Consider the following 21,480-nt stretch of genomic DNA (forward strand, 5'->3'; position numbering starts at 1 on the left):
ACTTGGGAAAGGCTGTTTTGGCCGATTCCGGTGTTGCCGATTATGGGATTTTCTAGGTCAGGAAAACTCGGATTCGCCGGTTGTCGCCCGTATAGTACGTGGTCATTGTTTATTGTATTACAACAGCTTTTGTTGTGTATGTCTTTGGTGCCCTCGTGCCGCGCTAGAATTTCCGGAAGGCGGTTGCTTACCGGCAAACGACGGCCTATTTAGCGAATCCGTCCGAACTTAACCCTGATCCGCCGCCCATGCGCAACGCTGTTTGTGTTTATGTAACGTCGTCTACATCTGTTGCTCTGGGCGCCTCCTACGCGGTCCGGCGTGGCCAAGGTTTACTGCGCCGTCCAAGGATGGTACGCGGTGGAAACGTGTGGCGGCGGCTGCACACACACCTGGTCACCTGGTCCCTATATGGATATGTGGTGCACCGGTCCGAGGATTTCGGACAGGCGTGGGTACCCCGATGTGGGCGCCGCCGCCGCGTGCCTCGGGTGTCCTGTTATCGTGGTTGCCTCACTCTACCAACCTGGGCACGGCTTAACGAACACCGTGCGGTTAAACGAGAGTGGGGAAGGGTTACGGTTGTTTTTTTATTCAATGAATATTACCGACGAGTATGTAGTATTTCAAAGATAAAACCTTTGTACGCGTAATTTTTATATATCTCCAGCCGTAACGATATAATGTTCAATGGGTGTCCCCCCTTTGCCGTGCGCCGTGCGTGTGCCGCACGGCCAACCTTGAAGAGCGTTTTATTATGGCAGACAGGTAATGTTGACTCCCCCCGGTGCCCCCGCGGTTTACCTGCTTGCACTCCTACTCATTCACGTACGTATTCCCTTTCTGCACCAGCCTGACCCAAACGCCGCCGCCACTGCAGCCGCTTAACACGGTTCAGTTATCTCTTGTGTACCGTCCGTATCGCATGCGCGCCGCCGTTTCGAACCGACCGAGTGTTTGTTGTGAATGTATAGAATAACAATAATATACTATTAATATCAAAAAAAAAAAAATATATATATTTCCCAAAAATTACCCTTACTAATCCCGCCTAATCCGTGCGTCTGTCCGCACAACGGCCGCTTGGCAACGTCATGCGTTTGATCGTCTAAACGCGACCGACCGTTTACCAATTGATAACTAACCATCAAACACCACCGGTAACCAACCGACATGTACCGCATTAGCAAAGCCACCAAGGAGGTGTCCACTTCGTCGTCGTCCTCGGCCGTACCCCGGCCCGGTAGCGGCCGGTTGTTCATACAGGGCACCCGGGAGGCGGCCGACGACGACGTGCGCGACCTGCAGGCCGTCCACACCAAGAGGCACCTGTCCACCGAGGTGTCCGGGTCCAACCATGAGTCGCATAAGGTGGACAGGCGCCCGGAGGTCGGCCGACATTCGGTAACTACCCGAGTGTTGCGCAAAACCACCGTGATGACCAGGGGCGTGGAGGTATCGGCCACCGAGAGCATGATGAAAACCGGACAGATGTCGGTGGCCGACCACTCGTACGAGGAGTCTAAGAGGTCTCGGCACCAGATGATCAAATCCAAAAAAGCCAAGGTAGCATTTTTTTCTATAGAGTTAGACATGACACAGAAAAGCAGCGTGCAATTCGAATAATAACAACATCAGCAGTATAACATGTTAAATGTTTTGCGGGTCTAAAGGGCCACTCTTAATATTTAGACGGTCTAACATTGGCGGTAAAACTAGATGGGGCTAAGTATACTCAAAACACTATAAACGAAAAATTTAGATTATTCAATCGGTCATGTTCAATAAATATCTTACTAAAAAACAAAAAACTAAACATACAACTCAGTAACTTAAAGTTTTTAGTTTGTCAATCTAATGCAAATTTAAGTTGATTATACGTTTCACGTTTGGTTTATCATAAAATCGAAAAAACATATACACACTTTGCAACGTCTTCCTGATTTCTCGATATATTATTTAAGGTCCTAAAAAAAAAATCATCTCAAGCTGACAAATAGTAATTGGCATTAAAACGGCAACGAATTTTGCTCATTACGTTCCTCCGTGGACTTAGGCCAAAAATCGCAAACAGTCCCGATAGTTCTCTCGGGACGAGCACATTTTGTAAGCTCTTCGTTCAGTCTTTGCAAAATCTTAATCCAAAAATGGTAACTTTATTACTTTAACTCCGCTTTGCAACGCTTGTGAATAAATGCTTGTCGGTACTTAGATTTAGATATTATAGTTTAGTGTTGTGGACGTTTATAGTATGAATGCTGTAGTCGGATGATAATGTGCCAGACAAAAAATTACTGCCAAGTTTAATAAAATGTGTATTTTTATCGACCAGTAAAATGTACACTGCAGTGTATTTGTATACTATGGTGCGTTTAGATAACGTTATCAATACGAGTTTCATAAAATCTCCTAATTTCACGGCCAAACATTGAATTGTGTTGCTTGTCAGCCGCCCATACTTATAAATACCTAATATTGAATATGCTAATACGAGAAGGGCCCGGCTGTAGGTACAGTATATGTATGATATTATGTACAATATAATGTGTATTGTGTACTTAACACGTCGAGTGTCATGTGTATAGATTTTTGTACACAACTAAAAAATAGGCGCATTGTGTGTGTCGTGTGCGTTTGTTAAAAAATTAACGAAGCGTCTTAATTTCAAAATATACAATCAAAAGCTTTATGGTTAATTTTTCGAGAAAAGGCAATCAAAATTCAAATAGTTAAATTTTCCGATTGATATTCTAAAATCAGTACGATCACTAAATGACATTAGAACCGATTCGTGTACCATAAAATATAATATTTTGAAACTGGCATTGTCGAGGTTAGGACAACTGTTTAGCTGGATTGTTATAGCGATAGGTTTTAAAATATTTTCACCGCTTCACTAATTATTTGGACCACGCTTGACCGTTTTTTTTTTTTTACTATGGCTGATTTTGAACGCTTAGCTTGTACCAAAATCAAAAGCTTATCGCTGTTAACATATATTTGAACTTGTCATTTATTTGGGTTACAAGTGGTCAAATGGCTTAAGTTATTAGCGTGCCCCTGCAGTCAGCGTGTTAGTGTTGTTTGGCATATTCCGTTCGGTGGTCTTAAGTGTAAAAATAAACGGTATTTGGAAAATGTGTTCGCGTGACTGGTTTCGAAAACAAAACGACTGATTCGTCCCAAAGGGTTCATCCCAAACGCGATTCTGTCAACGTTGGTAATTTTCCTAATGGTTTTTTGGCGTTTAATACTTTTGGCTCCGGTCGCCGCCTAGTCAGGTCCGCCTTGGATTTTTTTTATTGCTAAAATTGTTTTGTAATGAAAATATATATGTTGCCCGCCTTCGTACTGGCTCGTTGGATAAATAAAAAAATACTATGCCGCCTCGCACAATCGTCGTCGTAGGAGGAAACCCCGTAACCCGTAAAGACTTATATAGAGTTGCGCATAATTACATTATAGAGTATTGTGTAGTGGGTACGTGCGGACGGGTATTGTCGCGGTTTGAGTGTTGTTCGCGCCGGAACATACCGGAAGCATCACACACACACACACACACGCAAATACACTCATAGTTAAAAAGAGAGAGAGAAGAAGGTGAACGAACTTTGAGTGTGCAGAAGTGACGGTCGTGGCTGTGGAAGAAGAGAAGAAGGGTCTCGACTCTTACTTATACACTTGTCCGGATTGATAAGGGTCTAGGTTTTTGAACGGCAATTCTCGGCTGTGGCATAACCCGAAAATACCTTTGCCAATGTCCAAACTTGTTATGAGTTAAAAAAACATAATAAAGGACTATTCGGATAGTCTGTTTTTTTTTTTTTACTCGGTACAACAATATTATGTACCGGTACTGTGTGTGTGTGTGATCCGGTAGGTGAACGCATGGATGGTTTCTTTTGCGCGTAGGTACCGCAGCAGCAATACATATTGCATATCTGATATTATATTAGAATATATTTCTTCTGTCGTGCATAATGATGTGACCGTACGGTGTGTGACCTGGTTTACAGTAGATATATTTTCTTTCTTCAAACAGACACAAACACACACTTCCATATAGCACATCTCTGCCGACGACTGTGCAGATAGATTCTGTGAACAAACAAAAAAAAAAACATTATCCAATACCTCTCGACGACGACCAAACCTTCGTTGTTGTCACAGTAGTCATTTATATGGCGTATGTGGTTTTTTAACAAGATACTACTCGCAGACAAGTGATACCATTAATCAAGCGCGCTAAAAAATTTACTCTCTACGTAGCGAGTTTTGGTTAAAACCAAAAGGGTACAAGTGATAATTTGTTTCAAAAATAAAAAACTTCCTATGTTCACACGATTCAGGGCGTCCAGCATTAAAATCTAACAGAGTACCTACTATAGAAATGTATGTCGTGCTGCGTCAGATTTAAATCTAAAATTTGAAAGTACTAATTTTCGCAATGCTTCGAAGGTTTTTCGGAATTGTGTTTAAACGGAATAAATTAAAAAAAATATTGAAACTTGAGTGTATAAATTTGTTTTCTTTAAAAAAAACTTTCTGGGTACGCTTTTTTTAGTACTATTAGAAAAATATTACATTAGGAGTTGAAAGTTTTTAACCCTTTTTTCATGTTAATTTGAGGGATTGCCATTTTGGAGATTGCTAAATAGTATTATACTTTTTTATGCATATTTAATGATGTTTTTAAGCGGTTGATAATATTAAGTACCCTAACCCTGTATGTATCGTTTTACTATTTGGGCATTATAACAACGCTACGGAAAAGAGAAGAAAAGATGGCCGGGTTTTTTTCTTTAAAAGTTTTTTTGCGGAGTGCCAAGAGAGATGTTTCCAAATAAAACGCCGAGATTTTTTGGAATGTTTGGAGGTGTTTTATTTTTATTTTGTTGCCTGTCTTGTCGTTATTGCCGTAGATAGATGCTATATAATTCGACGATGTCCGATTGGTCTGTCCGAGTAAATTATAATAATAATATATTTTCTAATAAATAATATTATAAAAAGACATGGGCGGCGAGTATGTGTGCGTTGTTGTTGTTTTTTTTGTTGTAAACGACCTCCGGATCGACAGACCTCAGTTGCCCATTTAAGGCGAAGACTAGGTGGCTCTCGGTTAGGAATAGCGTGAAAACGAGTGGCCGTCGTATGCCGAAAACGTATTTGGACGGGCGTACATAATACCATTATTATTTTTATTATTATTGTCGTTGACCCTATTTTCACAAATGTTGGGTATTATTGCATTTTTGATCATCTTTGACGGTAAGTTGAAATAGCTAGGTCTGTAATGTCAGTTGGCAAAAAAAAAAAAACGACGGGTGAACATTTTTAGAATTTATCCAAAAACAAGAGATTTTCTGGTTTTTATGTAGACCCAAAAAATATTTATCTGGAACGAGCTTTTATTAACGAGTTATTGCCAACATTGATAATGATATCAAACATTGTGGGTGTTGATCGTTTAACAAACGAGTTGCGTTTGTAATTATTTATTTATTGTTTTTTTGTCCACAGATATCTGACATAGTCGTAGGCGAAGAACCCAACGTATCGGCCAGGGACGCTCTGTTGAAATGGGCCCGCAAGTCCACGTCCAAGTACCCAGGAGTGCGCGTGTCGGACTTCACGTCGTCTTGGCGCGATGGCATGGCCTTCAACGCTATTATACATAGGAACAGGTACAAACAAACATTTCCAGTTTGAAAACACTAATGTGAATTCATAGTAGACTGCTTATTAAATGGTAAACTATGATACTCTCTAAAAAAAAAAAAAACTGTTCCATATATTCTCTTAAAAAAAGGAGAAAAATTGACGATAACCCATGTTTGAAAAAAGCCTGACCCAGTTAAGTTATTTCGGGTATATATGAATCCAATAATATTCAATAAACCCCATAGTTTTGGGCGAATATGGAACATTTTCTGGGTTTCTTGTGTTAGTTTTTTTCCAAATCTTAGAACGAGGGACGAGGAAATTATAATATGCGATATTATATAATACCTACATTGAATTGGTTGCATAATGTAGGTAGCATAATTGTCCATGCTTGGCCGAGGACCGATACGTCACCGCGTTGTTGTACAACAGAATTTGCACGGACGTGCATTCAATAATCGTTGATTGCTATAATGTTGACAGAATTTTCGTAGTTCTTTGGTATGGTATTTTGCAGACATATATGGGTAAAAAAAAAAAAATTCACCGTCAAGTTTTTTGCAAATAAAGAACAGCCAAAAGCCTAACAAAAACGATATGTGGTGTAACTGCGTATAAGTAATTTGTTTCCTCTCAAATTTTACATTTTTGGTGTAAGTGGAAATGTACAAATTATTTTCTTACAGTTAGATTGGGCTGACACTATAAAGTGGTTAAAAATATTGAAGACGTCGGGGGAGACTATAACAGTAAACAAGTTTTTACTTTCCCAAAAAAAAAAAATCGCGTTAGGACTTTAGCAACTGGTCGACGTGTCTTTAGCGAATGTCGCGTTATTGTCGTGCATAGTTATTATTTCCGATGACGTTCCAAAATTGACTGAATAATAATACAGAGCTGTGATTATAATTATTGTACGTTTGATGCTTTTTTCGCAGACCGGATCTAGTAGACTGGCGCACGGTGAAGAGCAAGACGGTTCGCGAACGATTGGAGTCGGCATTTTACACGGCCGAACGCGAATACGGTGTCACCAGATTGTTGGATCCCGAAGGCGAGTATCATATAGGCTTAGTATAATATTAGTTATAATTGGACCTAGTACGGATAAAATGCAGACTGAACCAGTAGGAGTCGTAGGGCAACAATTTATTTCTTAACGCAATACCGACCAGATGGTGATTTAAATGGTTATTAGAAAAACGAGGTACGCGGATTTTAGTATAGAGAAAATATTACAAAATTGTAAAAATTAAAATTCGACACGACTATAGTAAAAAAAAAAAAAATTAATAAAGCGTTTATCGTTGAAAAAAAAATACCTTTGTGCTGACCTGAATACAGAGTGAACCGCCTTGGAGGGGAAAAAATACTAAACTTGTGAGCTTGCTCCGTTGTCCTATGTAATTAAAATAATGATAAATTATCGTGTTGGCGCGCAGATGTGGACACCCACGAGATTGACGAGAAATCCATTATCACATACATATCTTCGCTACATGAAGTTTTCCCTGAACCTCCACGCCTACACCCTCTGTACGATTCGGTAAGTGATTATTTAAAAAAAAAACCAACAATAATTTAGCATATAGAGGGCCTTTAAATTCATTTTTTTTTTGTGTCTTTTACCCAGGACTCCCAGCAACGCACAACGGAATATCGTGAAATCGCCACTTCGTTGAACCGTTGGATGCGCGAAAAGTTGTCGCAGATGTCCGACCGTAACTTCCCGTCCACTCTGATCGAAATGAAAAAGTTGGCTTCCGAATCCACTAGATTCCGCAACGAAGAGCTGCCGCCGCGGCACCGTGACAAACAGCACCTCGTGCACCTGTACAAGGAACTGCAGGTAAGACCCGGCAAACGGAGAACCAAAAATAAAAACTCGACCGGTTCTTCGCGGCCAACTGATTTATCAAAAAGTCCTAATGCAGTGGCGGCTATCCTATACTAAAGGTGTATCCGTTGTGTTATGAATGTGTACTGTGCACATATTAAGGACTAATAGTCCTGAGAATTTTGTGTTAGGGAGGGTGGGTGGCTTATGGCTTTACAATTGATACACCGTTATTTTGCAAGATAGCCGCCACTGTCCTAACGAACCGGTGTTTTCCGTCCCACAGAAATATTTCGAGGCCGTCGGCGAGGTGGACATCGAACCGGAACTGCAAGCGGACGCCATCGACCGCACGTGGAACCGTTTGATGATGACCTACCAGGACCGGGACTCGGCCATCCAGGAGGAGATCAAGCGGCTGGAACGCCTGCAACGGTTGGCCGAGAAGGTGCACCGCGAGACCAAGCGCACCGACCTTAAGCTGGACGAGCTGGAGACCCGCATCGTAGAGGAAGGCCGCCGCGCCGACAGGCTACATCCGTTGGACGCCAAGCACAATGCCGATCAGCTGGAGACCGAGCTGCGGCTGTCGGAAGACACCATTCAGTCGCTTTTTGTGGACGTGCAGGCGCTGAGGGAAGGCCGTTACGTGCAAGCGCCCGAGCTACAGAAAAGGTAATCATTCAGTACAGTACACAATGAACCGCGTGGGAGCTCTTCAACAGTGTAATTTAATATTGAAATGATGTAGTAAGACCGTGTCTTACTACATAAGAAATCCCTTAAATGTATGATCTCTGTTGGCTTATTCCCCCGAGTAGGCACTTCCCTAGCGTATTTTTGCATTTGCATTTGCATTTGATTAACATGAAAAACGTTGATTTTTCATTTGAAAAATTCGAACTTGAACACTGATTAAAAATGTTTACAAATTAAAAAAACGTATATGCGCTGAAATATGACACTTAAAAATCACTCTCCAGATAATTCCCGATAAAAATTGTTTTTGTCAAATCATAACCCAACGAAACTGTTAATTTGATAACTTTGCCAATGCGAAAAAAAAATTCCACAAGTAAGTACCAAAAGTTGAGCTGGGGATCTGAAATTTTAGTCATTTCGCGTTGGGTAGACTACTTTCGATTGAAAGCCAAGCCGTGGAAAAAATCAATTTTTTTTTTAACAGTATTTTTCCATCCGCCGGTTTGAGGTTCTCCCGGATGACTCCCAGTCTCCTAAGGTCACATCGGGTGTATATTTGGCGTTTAGGTTTTGCGATATGGTTCTCCCCATTAAAAGGGATCTCCCACTCTGCGTTGACATATCTGACATCTCTGTTTTGCTGTTTAGAGTTGAAAAATTGCATCAGAAATGGGTGAACCTACGTTCTTTGCTGCACTCGAAAGTGCTCACGCCGTTGGCCACTCTATCTTTCCCGATCGTCGAAGAACGCACAGTTACCAAACAAACCAGGACCATTCTGGAAACCCGTCTGGTCGACACCAACACGCATTTCCGGTCGTTGCAGGACTGCATCGATTGGTGCAACAACAAATTGGTAAGTCCTTCCGTACAACAAACATATTTTTTAGTCGACGACCAGGTATTGGTGATTCGTTTTAAAAATTGTGTGTTGAAATTTTGGCTTATGTTTTTTCTATATATTATCTGAAATGTTACCCGAAAATTGCGTAAGGGTACAAATAAATTTAAAAGTTTCTCCTTCCCCATCAAAGTCGCCCTAAAAATGTACGTGTTTTTCAACTCGCACTATAACTTTTTGAAATCAGTCGCATTCCTTTCGACCTCGTTTTGGATATTCTTTATATTATATATCACCGATATAAAGTGATAATCCACAAAATATCATTAACCCTTCCCCCGGTAGATACGTTTTTTTTTATTTTCGCTATTTAAAACGGGGTTTGAGCCGGAAAATTGAACCGTAGAGCTACAGCTGGACATATAAACGACATAAACAATTATTCAAACACATACAAAAATGAGAAAAATCCTTAAAAATAAATTTGTAAATTTCTGAATACATACAAGATAACAGTATGTAAATGGACGAGTTATAAAAATATTAAAATAGAGTAAAAAAGAATGTTTAAAATTTGTCTTCGAGAACTATATAATATAAGAATAGTGTATATATATATTTTTTTGTTTCAAAAACCCGAAGTTGGTTATTTGGTCTGAGGATTTTGTTTGTATTAATTTTTAATAGTTTTTACCCTACACAGTTTCGTGAGTATATCACTTATTAAAGTCCTGTGACCTCCGCGAGCACACTGTGCTCCAACTCCGGTGGGCTGGATTGTTTTTATTTTTCATATTTGTTTTTGCCGCAGAAACAATTGCAAGAGGCCGAATACGGTTCGGATTTGCCGGGCGTCAAGGCTCTGCTGGACCAACACCACCGCGAACACAAAACCATCGATCAATTCCACACCAAAGTCGAACACTGCATAAACGCCAAGGCCAATTTCCACGGCGACGAACTGGCGCTGTACTCGCAGCACTTGAACACACTGCAGAAGGTCTACTCCGACTTGGTCACGTTCTCCAACAAGCGGCTGTCCGATTTGGAAACGCTGCAAGATTTCCTGCAGTCGGCCACCAACCAGCTGAAATGGCTCAACGAAAAAGAAGAAATCGAACTCAACCGAGACTGGAGCGACAAAGACCTGAACGTACCGTCCATTAGACAGTACTACGAGGTAATTCAAATTACACATTTTTAAATCGAAAAACTCGCGCGTTCTCGCTGCGTTTATGTTGTTCTAAATTAATGTTATATTGACGATACCGTTCTAAGCATTCTTTTGGATCTGGCGTCGAGGTAACGGCTCTGGCCACTTGATTATTGTATATTTTTTCGTTGTATTTAATAGTGATTTTTATTGTTTTTTGTTTTTTAGTCTTTGATGTCCGAGCTGGAGAAAAGAGAAATCCAATTGAGTTCCGTCCAAGACCGCGGGGAAGCGTTGATCTTACAGGGTCATCCGGCTTCCAAATGTATCGAAGCGTACATCACAGCTCTGCAGACACAATGGACATGGTTGCTCCAGTTGACTCTCTGCTTGGAGACCCATCTGAAGCACGCCGCTTACTATCATCAGTTCTACGCCGACATCAAGGATGCCGAAAATTGGTTGAGCAAACGGGACGATTTGTTGAACACCGTCTACAGCCAGTCCGAGTTCACTCTGGACGAGGGCGAACGTTTGCTCAAAGGCATGCAGGACCTTCGTGACGAACTCAACAACTTCAGCGAAGCTATCGGCACACTCGAGGAACGTTCGAGACAAGTGGTGCCGCTCAAACAACGCAGACTACCAGTTACCAGACCTCTTCCAGTCAACGCCATTTGCAATTACAAACAGAGCGGGGTGTGTAGAAAATCTATTTAAGATTTATAAAAAATAAAAGTATACTTTTTCAACTTTCATTTTTCTAATTAAAACACTTGATTATATAAAAATAAACATTTACTAAATCATACTTTCTGTGAAAAGAAATCAATTATCAATTATCTATTTATGTATATTATATTATGCTGAGGTAAAGGAGTTACTTTTTGAAAAACGTCTATCACTGTTTCAAGTCCTGATAATAATTATAATGATACAAAATGTTTATTAATTACCGTTGTGTATATTTTTTCTCCAGATCAACGTCGAAAAGGGATCTCAATGGCTGCTTCACGACAACTCCGGTCGTGTCAAGTGGAGAGTGTCCAGAGGAATGAACCTAACCGACGATTCCAATGTTCCAGGAGTAGTGTTTTTGATACCGCCACCAGACCAGGAAGCATTGGATGCAGTCGAACGTTTGCGCAGGGCCTATGACCGTACCACCGCTCTTTGGCAACGCAAACAATTGCGCATGCGTCAAAATATGATATTTGCAACTATTAAAGTGGTTAAGTCGTGGGATTTGGCTCAAGTATGTTTACAACTGTTTTCTTTTTTTTTCTATTCGAATTTTTATTGAAATTGTGGCTTTTTGTTTAGTTTTTGGCTATGGGAGCCGATCAGCGTAACGCCATTCGCAAAGCTCTCAACGAGGACGCCAACAAACTGTTGCGCGAAGGCGACCCGGCTGATCCTCAACTCAGGAGACTCAAAAGAGAGATGGACGAGGTGAATAGACTGTTTGATGAGTTTGAACGACTTTCGAAAGCCGAAGAAGATGCCAAGAACCTTTCGAGAGTGTTTAACGAACAAGCGAAAACCATACAGATATCGTTGGACGAGTATGAACACACTTTAAACACCAGATTGAGCGCGCCCATACCTCGCGACATAGACACATTGGAACATCTTGTGATTCAACACAAAGATTTTGAAACATCGTTGAAGGTAAATCAACAAAAGCCACTTTAAGTGTTTTCAAACTCATTGTACTGACGTGACGATAATATGTTTATTTTTTTTTTTCAGAGCATGGGTCCCGAAGTGGAAGCCATGCAAGCAACGTTCAAGAAAATACCGAACAAGACTCAAGCTCAACAGACCAAACACGATAAGATTGTGAACCAATGGAATCAATTATGGAATTTGTCTCAATTGTACGTCGAGCGATTAAAGTGTGCCGAAATTACATTGACCGGAATGGAAGAGGCCAATAACATTATATCCGACTTTGAGATCAAATTGGCGTCTTATGGTGAAATGCCGTCTGAACTGCCTGCCTTGAAATTGGTGAGTAACGTAGATGTAGTTGTTAACCGTCGTTGGAACTATAATGATATAATATAACCGTTATTGTTTCTCCAGGTCCATCAAGATCTGATAGCTTTGCAAAAGAGTGTTGTCCACCATCAGCCGGCCATTGACCAATTGGTCGAGGACAAGAACAGCACCAGGCGTCTGACGGAAAAATCCAGACACCACTTGCCACGCCCAGCTCATCACGATCTCGATAGACTGGACAGCGACGTAAATCGTATAATAAATCGATGGAACAACGTGTGCAGTCAACTAGTAGACAGGTAACTAATTTCACACCAAACAAATTTATTTAGATGTCTAAAAGTCCAACATACATGGATTATAAAATGGGTTTTCATTTAACTCGTCAGGTTAAAGAGCTGTGAAGCCGCCTATGATCTATTAAGCAAATACAAAAACGCTTACCAGAGCGAAGTCCAAGTGGTCGACGATACTTTCCAGAAAATGCAAGCGAGGGATCTCAACGCATCCACAAGGGTAAGAATTGCTTAATCGTATTTTTAACACAATAATGTAATGGGTTAATAAATAAAACCAATGAACATACCGATTTTACGGTGAGTAAATCGTTATTATATTTTTATATTATTATCTATAATAATATATTATCAGCATTGCATGGGGCAGAAACAAATATAATATTATATTATAATCGAATTAATGCATATAATAATAGTTATAAGTATATTGGGAATATTAATTACAATACCATCATGAGTATACACTGGACAACAACAATTGTTACATGAATTCATGTGGTTGGACATAGTATAATAACGTTGATAATATTACTATTGATAATACGAATACATCTCGTAGGCTTTGTATAACAAGGTGCAGGAACATACTAAAGCGATTGAAAACGTCAATGTGGACGGGGGCAGATTTATTCGAGAAGCTAAGGTAACTAAGCTTTTTTAACATAAGCTAAAGAAAGAATCGCCTGTAATAACCATTTAACCGAGCTTAACACAAAACTATGCGTATCATTAACCGGCAAACAGATCTACGACCTGCGGCTGCAGCACTATTGCGCTTGGCTAGTGGAGGAGGTCCACCCCAGCCTAGACGCCAGCAGCTATCAAAAAGGACAGACCATGGATCCCAGCGCCGGTGAGTTGGCCGTGTCCCATGAACTGGACGTGCTCAACCACAGGTTCCAAGCATTGCTGAACACGCTGATCGACCAGCTGAAGAACTTGGCGTCAATGAACCCGGACGACCGAGAACTACAGGTTTGCACATAACGTTGCTCAAACAGATTTTGGATTTTCTAATTTGGATTGTATTCGCCTACACGACTGCTAGTGAAATTTCTATATTCGTCTACTCGTCGCCTTTATCTTGATCTTCCAGTTTGCATTTAAAGCATACACTTACTTCTTCTCTGGTCTATCTGTACTCTTTTTTTTACGGTTTTAAAATATATCTACTTGGTTTCTTTCAAATTTTCGTATGTCCCAAAATACTTCATAGTATATTCATATATATATCAATTTGTAATTCTGAAGCACAACTTTGCTCGGTTTAGCGGTTTATGAGATTTCGAGGGGGTAAACAACATTTGCTTTTCTTATTATTTTCAATCTATATTAAGACGACTATTATTTGGGTTTCCTGTGGGCACAGTCGATACTCCCACGCTACAAGCTCCCACGCTTGTATCCTTGGACGTGTCTCTGGTCAATTGTGCCCTTTAAGCTGTATTATGACCATTATATTTTTTACTGTTAAAATTGTACTCAATTGTCCTCAATGCGGTTTACCGAATCCAAGGTTTGGCTGTTAAATCCATTAATTTATCTCTATTAGAAACGATTAAACGTTTTTTCAGGAGTATGTCGGCAGTCTGGAGGCGAGGCCGCCGCTGCGCACGTTCAGAACCGAGTTCAACATATACGATACGGTTCCCGAGTGAGTGTGTTGTCCGACGTGTTTCCACGCTGTCATCACTGTGACTTTGATTTAATTTTCCTGTTTTAACCGTTTCCACAGGGTGTCCACCAACGGCGTGAACGGCGATCAGATTACGGCGGTAAAAGCTAACGGCGGAATATTGCAAGCTACCATGGGCGGCCATCATTCGTCTCCGACCTCGACCAATGCTGCTGATTTTTCGGACGCACGGCCGGTCCGCCGGCGCACGGCCGACGGAGGAGCTGCTGACGACGACATCATTAACACGGCCGGCATTGTGCACCCAAAGACCGGCGAGGTTTTGACCGTGGGCGAGGCGATCCGGCAAAGGGTGCTGGACGTGCGCACCGGTCGTATCGCCACTCAGCCGGACTCCAAGTCCGGTTGGTTGGACATCGAACAAGCCGTGGACAGAGGCCTGGTGCACAAGGTTTTGGCTGACAAACTGTTGGGGCCTTGCGCGATCGGCGGCACGTGCATAACTTTGCTGGAAGCCATACAAAAGGAGCTGTTGGACGCCGAACGCGGTCCGATGGAGAGGATAAAGGTAAACAACGAGCAGCAGACGCTCGATTCGAGCGAGGTTAGGGGTGAAGTGTTTCAAGTGTTGAACAAGCGGGTGACGGTAAACGAGAAAGAGATGTCAGTGTTGGACGCGGCTCACCGAGGCCGTTTGGACGACGTGCACTTGGCTGATGACGAGTTACGGTTACTGTCGAAATTAAACGGCCTCGAGCCCAAGGGCTCCATCAAAGCGGTGTTGACTAAAACTTTGGACTCGCTCAGACTTAAAGACGACTCCAGGATAGACGTACCGCCCGAGGGATGGAGCCTGTTTGAAGCGGTTGACCACAACCTGTTGGATCCCGTGTCCGGAGTGTTCATCATACCTGGCACCGACCGGCTGGTGTCATTCAAGGAGTGCGTGGATATGCGCATTATTAACCCGGACTCGGCGTTGGTGGTCGACCCTGTCAAACCAAGAACGTTGACTTTGAAACAAGCGCTAAAAAAAAACATTTTGGACTCGTCGGGTCGTTACCAAGGGTCCACCATGCAAGAGGCAATCGAAGCAGGCTTCGTGTGCGACCCTTCAGCCGTACCAGTGTTTGTTGAACTGGTAGACGACACCCAAAACGGAAAGCGCAAAGTCGAACGGTCCAACAGTGTTAAGTATCAACCGTTTGATATACAAGAAGCGATAACGGAAGAAGAACCGGATGACTTTGATCTGTATGACACCGATAAAACCTCAACTATAGCTACTATTGTGTCTCTACTCGAGTATGGTACGGCGGGAACAACACTGGTAATTGAATCGCATCAACAGCCTATTGTAATGCAACGCATGAAACCCGTGTTTGTCGTTGTGTCCTCGACAATATTTAACTGTTTTTGTTTTTTGAATGACAAATTATTTAATGCGTGTGTGTGTGTGTAATAGAATTTAGTTATTGTTATTTATCTGATTGATTGCTTCTACTTTTTATGATTTGTTTTCATTTTTATTTCAGGATCTCCAGTGTACTGTTGTAAAACATAGATAGCTAATAACCATATATTTTATGTAATAATATTAAAATTTGATTGCCTTAATAATAATATTACGCCTAACATCTAATTTGTATTGTTACGTTACGATTAGTCCGTTGTTGTTTGTCGATGCTTGGACATTTTAACATAATATGAACGATTAAACAACAAACGGCAAAACTAATTTTTTAGATAACTAAATTTGGCTTTTATTATTATTGGAAGGTAACACTATTATCCAATATCGCTAAAATCTCATTATATTGCTAATTTGTTGTATTTGTCTACAATTAATTGCAGCTCGCCAAATAGATTTATAAATACTTTTTGTCATATTTTAATTTTGTGCTAATTTTAATTTTATTTTTTTACATAGCAAGCAATGGCTGAAAAGTACAAATTGTGTGATGACACGCTTACCGAATATCTGAATTGGATAGGAGAGATCGAGGACAGAATCGCCAATCAAGATATCGCTCAAGAAGATTTAGATCAATTGCGCAATCAAATTAATGTATTAAAGGTAATTTTTATAATTGTAAGCGTTAATAGATTAAAAAAAAAACAATATTCAATGTTATTATAAAGGTAATAGGTGAAAGGTACATACCTTTCACCTATTATACATTTCACATTTATACATATAAATGTGAAAAAAATCACAGTTGAGTACCTTGCAAACTGTAAAATAATCAAATAGTTTCAAATCATACTCGTATGGAAAAATAATAAAAACAATTTATATATTAAACTGTATTATTTTGTGGGGACATAAAGTTTGGTTTTTACTTATTATTTTGAGAAAAAATAGTCTTCACTGATTTGTATAAAAAAATAAAATGTGTACATTTTTGTTTTGTACTTCAGTTGATCAAAGAAGAAATCGATTCGCAACTGCGTCCCATCACTACCTGTTTGGACCAAGTGCGTCACATAATTGCCACCGGCAGCGAATTCTTGTCCCGAGAAGAAGTCAACAACGTGGAAAAGAAAGGCAAATCGTTGAAGTCACGTTACGACCACGCCAACGACCGTACCGACAAACTTTTGCGGCGTCTGGTATCGGCCAAAGATGAACTTTCCAAGTTCAAATCCGAACTCACCACATTCACCACGTGGATGGACCGCGCGCAACGCACATTGGAGGAAAAAGAACGCGCTCTGGCCAACATCAACCGGTTGTCCGACACTTCTTCCATCGAGTCCACCAAAGAATTCGTATCCGACGTTATCGCTCATCAAGCCGACCTGCGTTTCATCACCATGGCGGCTCAGAAGTTCACCGACGAGTCCAAGGAATACTTGACTTGCTTGAACGAGTTCAGAACCGGGCTGCCGTCTCGCCTGCCGCACATCGAACCTGTGTCGTCGCAAGACAGCGTGGTCAAGAACACTGTCACAAGAGTCACTAACAACTACAAGGACCTGTTGTCCCGTGCCAACGCTTTGTCGGACAAACTGAGCGGTCTCAGTTCCAAACAAAGAGAATACAAGGACGCGCTAGCCACGGCCAAAGCTTGGCTCAGAGACGTCGAGCCTAGAGCGGTGAAAATATTGAACGAGCCGATCGGAGCCGATCCAAGTGCTCTGGAAGATCAACTCAGTCGCACAAGAACGTTGAACAACGAATTTCTAGGTCAAGCGAGACTCATCGAAAACGTCAAACAAGCCGCCGACGCGTTGATCAGGTCGCTGGAGGGACAGAGCGGAGTTAAAGAAATCGAAGCCATAAAAGGACCGGTCAAAGACTTGGAAGACAAGTACAGGTCTCTTTGCAACGGACTGGCAGACCGTCTGTCACAGTTGGATACCGCTCTAGTGCAATCGCACGGTGTGCAAGACGCGTTGGATTCGTTGCTTCAGTGGCTGAACGACGCCGAAAACTCACTAAAGTAAGTCATACGTGTATTTTTTGAACTAAAAAATTTTAATGCCAGTAAAATATATAATTTTTTTTTTTTAAATTGTATACTTATTATTTAGCATATTTTCTATTATGAATTCTTTGATTATAACTTTCAGAAACATTACAAGACCCGTTAGTCTGCACCCAGAACGTTTGTCCGAACAGATTCGTGAGTATAGATTATTACAGTCGGACATTGACACTCATAGAGCAAGCGTTGACAGCGTTGCGCATTCCACACAAGAGTTGATGATTAACTCGAGCAATCCTAGATTGGCCAAGAAAATCGAAATCAAACTCAAAGACGTGACCACCAGATTCGAGAAGCTTTTGGACAGAACAGCCAAACGCGGAGAGTTGTTGAACGAAATTAATCAGACTTTGTCGTCATTCAACAGTCAAGCGGCAATGCTAGAACAGTGGTTGGCCAACGCCCTTGAGAATTTCCACGACTTGCCGGAAAACAAATTGGACGACTTGATTGTGCAGAGAGACTCCCAACGTCAGACTCTAGACCAAACCATTAGAGACGGCAAAGCTCTGATCAACAACAAGGACGTGACTGATACTCCACCGGTCCGAGATCGAGTCAAGGGTTTGGAAAACCAATGGAAAAATTTGAACCAGCTCTTGGAAGAGAAACACAGGGCGTCTAAAGCCAAGGCTGAACAACTCCAGGCGTACGAAAAGCTCAGAGATCAAGTCCTTGTGTGGCTGAACAACACTGAAAAACGAGTCAACCAATTAGAGAGCGTAGCTGTTGACATGAACATTATCAAAAATCAAATCGAAGAACTCAAGCCAATCGCCAAAGACCATCGCGACTACAGCAACACCATCGACAAGCTTAATGACATAGGAGCTACTTTCTACGACACAACGTCCTATTCTAACTCGTTGCGAAGGCGTAGTTCTGCGTCTCCTACCAAACGGTTCTCTTTGGATTCACTGAGAAAGACCTCTAGAGATTCACCGAGAAGTAGTTTCTCCTACAACAGAATTGAAGAAGGACTAGACGACAGTCCCGTACAACAGGAGCTGAACGAAATCAACAATCGTTACAACTTGTTGGGCGTGAAGATATCAGACAGACAAAACGAACTCGACACCATCAAAGACGAAGTGAGGAAAATGGTTGAAAACATAAAAATATTGAATCAGTTTTTGGACAAAACACAAAAAGCGCTGCCCAAGGAAAGCATACCGCTGTCCAAAGAAGAATCTGACAAAGCCGTACGACAAGTCAAGGCCGTGTTAGAAGAAATGTACGAGAAACAATCGTTGTTGGACAGCACTAAGTCCGGCGTCAATGACTTGCTCAGGAAGAAACCTACTTCTCTGGGAGCTGATAAGCTTCACGACGACTTGCAGAGTATCACAACGCGTTGGAAGAGCCTGAACGATATTTGTAAGAACCGCATTCAACTGTTGGAAGACTTAAAAGATTTCCACGATTCGCACGACAACTTGTCCAACTGGCTGGGAGCCAAAGAACGCATGTTGAACGTTTTGGGGCCGATATCGTCCGACTCCAGAATAGTGCAAAGCCAAGTTCAACAATTGCAAGTGCTGAGAGAAGAATTCCGTACACAACAACCGCAACTGACTCATTTGACAACGGTCGGCGAGAGTATACTCGGCCGATTGCCAGACACTCATTCACCTGATGCTCAACGGTTTGCCAATAAACTGGAAGCCATCCGACAGAAATGGGCTGATTTACTCGGAAAACTAGAAGAGAGAGCGTCCAACTTGGGCGCAGCAGCTGACTCCACTAGAGAATTCGACGCTGGCCTTGCTCGTTTAACTGGAGCACTACAAAATATTTCCGATCAGCTTGATGATATTTCTTACGACAAAGAACCGGAAGAGAGGCTAAGAAAGATACAGAATTTAGAGAGGCAATTGGAAGGTCAAAGGCCGCTGTTAGCTGATCTTGAAGATGCCGGAAACCACTTGTGTGACGTGCTGGACGATCCGGCTTGCAAAGCAGACATACAATCAAAACTGGCAGCCGTCAACAGACAGTACAACAACTTGCAAAAGAAACTGGACAACAAGAAAGCCGAGATCGAAGGGTCGCTCAAGGACGGAAGACAATTCGAAGCCGATTGCGCTTTGACGCTCGGTTGGCTTTCAGACAACCTTGGAAGCCTGACCGAACGGCTGTTGATATCAGCCGACAGAGATATTTTACAACAACAGGTAGCTCAATACGAACCCATTTACAAAGAAGTGTTGCATAAGGAACATGAAATCATTATGCTGTTGAACAAAGGTCGGGACATGCTCTCTCGATCTGGACAGCGCAGCGAATCTCGAAATTTGCAGCGAGACTTGGACAAGATTCAACAGAACTGGGACAAACTACGTAAAGACGCCGTGGACCGTCACAACAGACTTCAGACATGCATGGAACACTGCAGGAAATATTACAGAGCACTAGAAGCTTTCACGCCGTGGCTGACACAAGCCGAAAACAAACTAGAACAAATCAAACCCAGCAACTTCAACAAGAGAGATGTGGACAAACAGCTTAGGGAATTATCCGCATTTAGAAACGAAGTGTGGAAACACTCTGGCGAATACGAAAACGTCAAGACTCTCGGAGAGACGTTCCTTGCCTCATGCGATGTGGACAAAGAGTTAGTGAAACAAGAGCTGTCTGCCATTAAGAACCGCTGGGACAGGCTGAACAACGAACTGACCGAGAGATCGCAATGGCTAGAAGACGTGTCCAGGAAACTGGCCGACTTCTCGGATAACCTCAGAGACTCTGAACACGCTTTGCAACGTTGTGAAGATAAATTGGCGTCGCACGATTCCGTCGGAGGAGCGGCGCGCGATCCAAAACTTTTGGAAAGGATCAAGGCGTTGCGTGAGGACGCGAGGAAATTGAGAGGTCCGTTGGTGAGTCTGAGGCAGACCGCCGGTGACTTGGCTTCCGAAGCCGCGCAAATGGGCGTAGGCGATTCGTTGAAACACCAGGACGAAGTGGACAGTCTTATGGACAGACTAGACGATTTGGAGGGCAAACTTGACGATCGGTGCGCTCAGTTGCAGTCGGCATCAACCGCGTTGGCTCAGTACGCCGACAAAGTAAAGACGCTTGGCAAGAACTTAAACGATCTAGAAGCCGAATTCGACGGCTTGAAACCACCCGGCAGAGATATCAAAACCGTTACCGGCCAGTTGGACGAAGTAGACAAATTCATAAAAAAAATCGCCAGGGCCGGTGAAGACGTAACAGAAATGCTAGATTTCGGCCAACGTTTGGAAGATTCCAGTTCGATACGCGATCAAGCCGAGTCGCTTACACGACAACTCAATAGACTCGACGAGAGGGCATCAAACAGACAGGCTGATCTAGAAAACGTTCTGGAGAGACTTCACGCGTTCAAGAACAAGTACGACAACGTCCTACACGACATTAGCCATGCCACCGATGAGTTTAGAAACCTGAAACCGATCGGCTCGGACGTAGAAGCTATTAAATTCCAACAGAAAGAGTTCGCTACGTTCAGGAAAAACACCATCGAACCGCTCGTGGCGTCTGTCGACGAAGTCAACGGTCTGGGCCAAAGATTGGTGCAGTCCGCCGCGAGAGGCGTAAACACCAGCGTGTTGGAAAAAGACTTGGAAAAAATGAACGACAAGTGGAATGCGTTAAAAGAAAAATTGAACGAGAGAGACAGACGTTTAGATTACGGTCTCCTACAGTCGGGCAAATTCCAAGAAGCTCTCGACGGATTCGCTAAGTGGTTGGCCGATACTGAAGAATTAGTGTCTAACCAGAAACCTCCTTCAGCCGACTACAAGGTCGTGAAGGCACAACTACAAGAACAAAAAGTACATACATTTTATAATAAATATCATCATCG

At 42.2% G+C, this 21,480-nt stretch overlaps 1 protein-coding gene across 18 annotated transcripts in view; it reads left to right on the forward strand.

Moving 5' to 3' along the window:
- LOC126843571 (microtubule-actin cross-linking factor 1) overlaps positions 1-21,480 on the forward strand; it is an 80,911-nt gene that overhangs the window by 44,782 nt on the left and 14,649 nt on the right. For 14 of the 18 annotated variants that reach the window (XM_050581187.1, XM_050581211.1, XM_050581307.1 and 11 more), the window contains 20 exons: positions 5,524-5,687; positions 6,606-6,721; positions 7,110-7,213; positions 7,301-7,516; positions 7,791-8,179; positions 8,855-9,062; positions 9,859-10,227; positions 10,429-10,899; positions 11,180-11,455; positions 11,524-11,871; positions 11,953-12,213; positions 12,289-12,503; positions 12,594-12,720; positions 13,063-13,146; positions 13,248-13,478; positions 14,078-14,157; positions 14,239-15,469; positions 16,070-16,216; positions 16,561-17,585; positions 17,716-21,448. In XM_050581187.1, the coding sequence (XP_050437144.1) occupies positions 5,524-5,687; positions 6,606-6,721; positions 7,110-7,213; positions 7,301-7,516; positions 7,791-8,179; positions 8,855-9,062; positions 9,859-10,227; positions 10,429-10,899; positions 11,180-11,455; positions 11,524-11,871; positions 11,953-12,213; positions 12,289-12,503; positions 12,594-12,720; positions 13,063-13,146; positions 13,248-13,478; positions 14,078-14,157; positions 14,239-15,469; positions 16,070-16,216; positions 16,561-17,585; positions 17,716-21,448 (9,795 nt within the window). Of the gene's footprint in view, positions 1-931; positions 1,567-5,523; positions 5,688-6,605; positions 6,722-7,109; positions 7,214-7,300; positions 7,517-7,790; positions 8,180-8,854; positions 9,063-9,858; positions 10,228-10,428; positions 10,900-11,179; positions 11,456-11,523; positions 11,872-11,952; positions 12,214-12,288; positions 12,504-12,593; positions 12,721-13,062; positions 13,147-13,247; positions 13,479-14,077; positions 14,158-14,238; positions 15,470-16,069; positions 16,217-16,560; positions 17,586-17,715; positions 21,449-21,480 lie in introns of those variants that run through there. The other 4 variants (XM_050581315.1, XM_050581284.1, XM_050581268.1 and 1 more) reach the window with 3 other exon arrangements.

Source organism: Adelges cooleyi, unplaced genomic scaffold (assembly GCF_023614345.1).
Source record: "Adelges cooleyi isolate 19-005CV unplaced genomic scaffold, UGA_ACOO_1.1 ACOO_flye_CR_arks_rails_tigmint_CR_PRNA_108, whole genome shotgun sequence".
Lineage (NCBI taxonomy): Eukaryota > Metazoa > Arthropoda > Insecta > Hemiptera > Adelgidae > Adelges > Adelges cooleyi.